This window comes from Botrytis sinoallii (genome assembly GCF_014898435.1).
Source record: "Botrytis sinoallii strain Bc 23 chromosome Unknown BSIN_007, whole genome shotgun sequence".
NCBI lineage: Eukaryota > Fungi > Ascomycota > Leotiomycetes > Helotiales > Sclerotiniaceae > Botrytis > Botrytis sinoallii.
In genome coordinates, this window is record NW_024066034.1 from 1,229,706 (window position 1) to 1,235,705 (window position 6,000).

The following is a 6,000-nucleotide window of genomic DNA, read 5'->3' on the forward strand; positions in this document are numbered from 1 at the left end:
AGATGGGCTGCTTGATCCTCCTCACATAGCGATTCCGGAAATCGAAGAATATGAGATACCTAAAATCACAAAACGTCACCCGCTTTCTGTTTTATACTCATTACAGTCTCAGATTGATTCAATTTGGTTTTTGTGAGGATGGGTGAAGGTGAAGTCAGTACCACCAAAACAATTCTTCTTCATTCATTATATAGGATTATTCCAACAAAACTGAAAGGTTTGTTTCTCCACAACTAACACTAGGATTTTGCGCACTAGCTCTACCACAATCTTCGCTGACGTCTACTGCGCTTAGCCAAGGCTCGCCAATCAACGTTTTGGATCTCGCCAGTGTTCGGATGCCTCAAATTGTACTGATAGTGAACATGTTTGAATTGTCCGAGATGTTTCATTTTCGCTTTGCATGGGAATCCCTCTGTGTGTATTATCATTGTCATATCTGGGTGTCCGATTGGTGTTCAGTGCACTGTTTGCCCTTTGTGGAATTCTGGTTTTATGGTTTTGGAGCTGTTGGAGAGAGGAGAAGTAGGAGAAGCAGGAGAAGTAGGAAATTCGTAAACCTTGGAGGGCATGATCTATAGATTGTGTTAACACTTAGTAAACACAACATCGCTCGGTGTGTTTTAGGGCACTGAACTTATATGTATTGATTTTGCATGGGATAGATTGGTATGAGATCTTGTCGACGGAGATGTATGTATTGGTGTGTTGAGAAACAGTGCTGGATTCGAGGACGTTTCGCTGTTTTCCATGTGAATGCGAGGACGTCTACAGAAGGAAGTGCGAGGGATTCGAGGACAGCTGAGGTTTAAGTAGTAGTTATCAGGGCATTGATTCATATCATTATGATTCGAAAATCTATCAAATTGATTCATTTAATATCTCGGGAAAAATGATGACTGACGACAGCGACAGGCATTGGTAACAATGATTCTATTATGATTGGATTTTTATCAGATCAATTGACTCAATATTGCGGAAACAATGACTCGTGGTAGGTAATGACAGCTACTCAGATTTGAAGAAAGAATACAACTACAACTATGGTGATTGAAAAGCCACTAGGATAAAGACCACCGCGCTGTTGGAGTTGAGAAGGGGACAGAAATTCGCGTTTCAAATTTCAATATATTCACAGCGTCTTCTTCCCAGAACGAAACTAAAATGATAAATTTACTCGATGAATGTACACAGGTGCAGCGTACAAGCTTACTGAGATTGAACGGGCACCTCTAGATTCAGAAGACTCCGTGCCAACAACGAATACTTTTCCCACGCAGGTCAATGTCAAAAATTGATTGATGTATCTGTATTGAGAGGCGCTTTCACGAGCTGAGGCCGCTGCCTAAATACCTCGAAGCTATACGGTACAGAATATTGGTTATCTACTTTGCCACATCTCGATATCGAAACAGTGCAGAAGGAAGATGTAGGCTCATGACCTGGCCGAGATTAATCTGGCACCCCTTTGCGACCAATCCAGGCTCCCATATCTGGTAGTTATGCCAATACCGCTCAGCCTCTCGAAATAATAACGAAGCGAGATGAAGTTATTATTAGGTATGAGCTGGCCTCTGTTGTGCCACGGCCATTGTTGAAGGCCATCTCAGAGATATTAGATATGCTTCATGTTGATAGCGGGAGCACGGTGATGATCCATCATTCCATGAAAGAGCTACATAATTTCAGACTAGAGCTCTTAGTGAACAGTCACCACAGTGTAAATGTATGATAGTCGGTGCTTTCGATTTGCATTCTGCCATAGATGATAGAACACTTAACCATTACGCTATCGTGCGACCCAGTGGATTGTAAGCTCAGTCCAGAAGAAAGAACTCTTTCCCGTGTCGAATCAGATAGGTAAAGGCACTAGGATAGAGTACACAGGCTTTTGGTTGCAGAATTAGCTGAGCTAGAGCAAGCGAAGTGTTGTCATTAACAAGTTTGTTCACGTCACTATTCATATATATCCTTCTTACGTAGTACCAACCAAAGCATGAGGAATCTACTCACTAGTTTACCCATCTCACGGGTTCCTCCTCAATGCCAATATCTCACTCAACTTTACAAACCCCTTTCCACCCCACCCTGCAACACCACTCTCCACCTCTGGTCTAACATTCACATACCATCCCCAAGCCCTTCTATCTAACTCCTCCTTTCCAATATGCTCTACCCAACTCTCAAATAACAAATCTAGTGCTCCCATCAGCAATCCTAGATTGCCTTCTTTTTCTTCAGCTAACGCTTTCGCAGTTTTCTTCTTTTTAACCTTCCCTTTCTCCTCATTTTCATCGACGGGAGGCGAAGCAAAGGCATTCAGGATATATTTTCTCGCCCCCTCTGGCCTATGAATAGGTATACTTCCTCCACCCGACGAACTAATAGCTTCAATGTCTAATCCCCACAATTGCTCTCCTCCTCTGATGTTTCCCGCGACTCTTAAGCGTTGTGACAATGCATCATTAGAAACTTGTGACATAATCTGCCAGCGGTCAGGTCCTAACATAACACCTCCATACCACCTCGACACAACAAGCAGAACCCCAACTATATTATTATTTTGGAGCACTCCCAGAATATGTTTGCCGCCACCTGATTCACCATCATCTTTGCAGTCTTCAATAATTCCATGTTCACCTTGAACACGGAAGGCTGTCATATTATGGCTTGCATCCGAAATGGAGGTATCCTTAAGGAAGGTTTGAAGATGTGTGCGAGCTTGGCTGGGTGAAGATACAGATAATGAGCGAGCAATGAACGTTGAACCCTTAGATGTTATGGGTGTGGAAATGGCCCATTCTTCATTCAAATCGCTTTTAACCGCAATATTGTCTTCTTCCTGCTTAACTCCAATCTCTCCTTTGATTTCCTCCGGCCCATCATAGCCTGCTCTCTTCAACACGCCGATCTCCCTCCCCATTATCTTTACCTTTGGCCATCCTTTTCCTTCATCCTCATCCTTCCCTTTCCCTTTCAGACCTAGGCTCTCTGCTTTACTCTTGCTGTTCACACTAACCAGCGCCTGCGCCAAACTCAATCTCCCACTTAATCCCTGCCCCGGCATCGTATACTTCAATAATTGCAATGTCCACGCCAATACTAGCGGTGCTCTATTCGTATAGATAGTCGTCTTCTCAATCTTTTCCTCGTCCTTCACACTCTCTGGTAGCTCCAGACTCTTCTCCAATTCCTCCTCCGTTTGTTCGACTGGCAAAGAATACGCCGATTCGAATGTTTTAACGCGTTTCGCCGCTCCTTGACTTGTGGCACCGGTCTCGCTTGCGGATCGTTTGCCTGCCGTTTTACTGGCATTCTTACACGCTGTAATTAGAGACTTTGCGGCTTTCTCATCAAGAGAAAGCGCGGACTGGAGTGTATCAAGCGGCGTGGATGCTACAGCTGAAATGGAGGGGTTTATGGATGCGATTTGTAAAGCTTTAACCCGTTGCATTGCTGTAAGCATTGGGACTTTATTACGGCCGGTTGTGAGAAGACGGAGGAGATCTTGCATGTCGGCTTGGGACGCCATTGTGCCCGGTGATTTTGCGTTTGGTCGAGTTGTATTGTATGGCGCAGATGAAGATTTGTGAGCTTGATTGTTTGCGACAGCAATGAGGCTATTCAAGGCGGAAAATCATATCAGGTCGTGTATGTACTCTAATACTTTATCATTATTAAAGGTCCAGTTTGGCAAGTTTTTATTGATTTTGTGAGTTTTCGACGTAGCTCAGGTAAGATGATAATTGCAATCGAATTCACAAGATTACCACCAGGCACTGAGCTCACCGGGAGTTAATCACAAGCTAAGTGCAGGGGTTGCTTGGAGCCGACGTCATTATCTCACACAAGCGTTGTCTTATAAACATCGCCCACCAACCTCACAGCGGAACGCGCATTCGCGTCAAGCTGCACTTGAAAGACTTCCATGTTCTCACATTGGTTCTTATCACAAATAATGTAATGCAATATCAAGTTCACCCATAATAATGGTAATTATTCCCAATCTCATCATCGCGCACCAGTTTCCTTCCGACAAACTTATTACATTCATCATTTTCAGATTGCTAACCATACATCTGAGAATAGGATACCATGATTCGTAAGCCGATTGCGATCGCGACCTCGAAGCCAGCGCGCAAAACATACCTCAATACTATATTATTTGTTTCGACATCACTTGTGCTGTTTGGGTTTGCTGTGGTAGCTTATGCGGGCTTTTATTGGAGCTGGGTGCCAGCCCTTGGGGTGGAAAGGAGGGTTTGGCTACAATTTGCGTGCGTATATCATTCCGTTTGAGAAGCCACTGTGGGTGGCATCGCTGTGGATGTAATGAACAAATAACTACTAACACAGGAACAACCGCAGACCAGGCCAGCATCCACATGGCATTGTACCCCTCGATAATTCCCTTGTAACACGTCAAGAATACGATATTCAACTGGAACTACACATGCCACGTTCTCCTCTCAATTTGAACGCCGGAAATTTTATGATCCATGTGAATTTCCTTGGACCGAATTATAAAACCCCTAGCTTGGTACCAGGCGTCGAACATCTACTACCTCTATCAAGAATCACCAAGAATGAAGATGTACTCTTCTCGTCTCGGCGACCCACAATTCTGACATACGAAAGTGAGTTGGTATCTGGATTGGGGAAGCTGGTAAATGCACCACTGTATGTGCTTGGGTGGAAGAGAGAAGACGAGAAAATTACCGTGGAAATGGCGGAAGGTGTTAGTTTTCCAAGAGGAAACAAGAACATACCAAGTGCAGTGGAAGTGGTCATTGAGAAAGACTCGGGCGAGGTACAAATATATGGATGCAGGATATTTATGAGAGCGAAATTAAGCGGACTACGGTGGTGGATGTGGAATTGGAGGATTGGCAGTGCGATCATCGGGGTGGGCGCATTCTGGGGGGCGGAAATGCTAGGGTGTATTTTTGGGTGGGCAATTCTGAAGTTATGTTTTGGAGGAAGGGAGAAAGAAAGGGTTGGAAAGGGACAAGAGATCGAAAAGAGTGAAGATGCAATCAAAGAAGAGGCAACGGATGATGAGCCAGATCTTTCAGATACTCCGAGAACATTTCCAACTGTAAGGGGTCAAATGCCATTAATATATCCACCAGTAGGCATCAAGAAAGAAGAGGACGAGGAAGATAAAATATTGGAAGAAGCGGTGATTCTGCCGCTTGGAGGGGATGCGGACGATGAAGATGAAGACGGGGAAGGGAGTTGGCAAGCTGGTAGGAGAAGTGATTCTGGCCTGGGTACAAGTTTTAGTGAAGGTGGTACTGGAGGTACGGCCCGTATCACACGAAGGAGAAGTCGAGGTGGTCAGGCGAATGGACTGTAAGATTGCTCAAAGAGTCGGCGTAATGGGGCTGGATAGATGAAATGGAGATACCCTTAATTGTACCATATTAGTGATCATAGGCCGGTAGGGAGATTTGGAGTTTGGGCCAGGTTCGAGAATTCGATCGACTTTTTACAGTAATTTACCGTAAATTCATAATGGGAAATGTTGCAAATGACTCCCAATTCTTGGCGTTCACAACCTTACTACTTAACCAACTTGAGTCTCACTGTTTTCACACTATTTTCACCATCGAAGCAGACAAGGCTTATCTCAATATTCAGACCCTCTTCGTCGATAGAACGTATTTTATTGAATTCTAAATAATATGATATCTTAATCTTTTTCACAATAATATTATAGCTTATTAATAATCAATTTTTTCGGTCAATCAGGGATCAGGGGGAATATTTATTTTCTCGAGAATCTGAAAATATTTGATTGCTTTTTTGATAAGAAACTGTGACGATTGCATCATTTAGAATACTAAGGTGAAGAGCTAGAAGAGCTCTTCGGAAGGAAGTGGTAATAAACAGGATTGTGGATCACGTGAGGACCTAGCCGATCCACTAATATGACAGGATCGTCACAGTATTTGAGGTTTAATATCGTAGATTAGAATCTTTAATAGAAAGCTAGAA

At 43.6% G+C, this 6,000-nt stretch overlaps 2 protein-coding genes across 2 annotated transcripts; one reads left to right on the top strand and one right to left on the bottom strand.

The window, feature by feature from the left end:
• Positions 1–2,026: 2,026 nt before the first annotated feature.
• EAF02_004797 (uncharacterized protein) lies at positions 2,027–3,532 on the bottom strand (the record flags this gene model as incomplete). The annotated part of the gene is made up of 1 exon (XM_038900845.1): positions 2,027–3,532. One exon carries the CDS (start codon positions 3,530–3,532, stop codon positions 2,027–2,029), a length of 1,506 nt encoding a protein of 501 aa, XP_038759357.1.
• A 457-nt stretch (positions 3,533–3,989) lies between these two features.
• EAF02_004798 (uncharacterized protein) lies at positions 3,990–5,359 on the top strand (the record flags this gene model as incomplete). The annotated part of the gene is made up of 3 exons (XM_038900846.1): positions 3,990–3,992; positions 4,090–4,277; positions 4,369–5,359. The coding sequence occupies 3 exons, from the start codon at positions 3,990–3,992 to the stop codon at positions 5,357–5,359; spliced, it is 1,182 nt and encodes a 393-aa protein (XP_038759358.1).
• Positions 5,360–6,000: the final 641 nt, after the last annotated feature.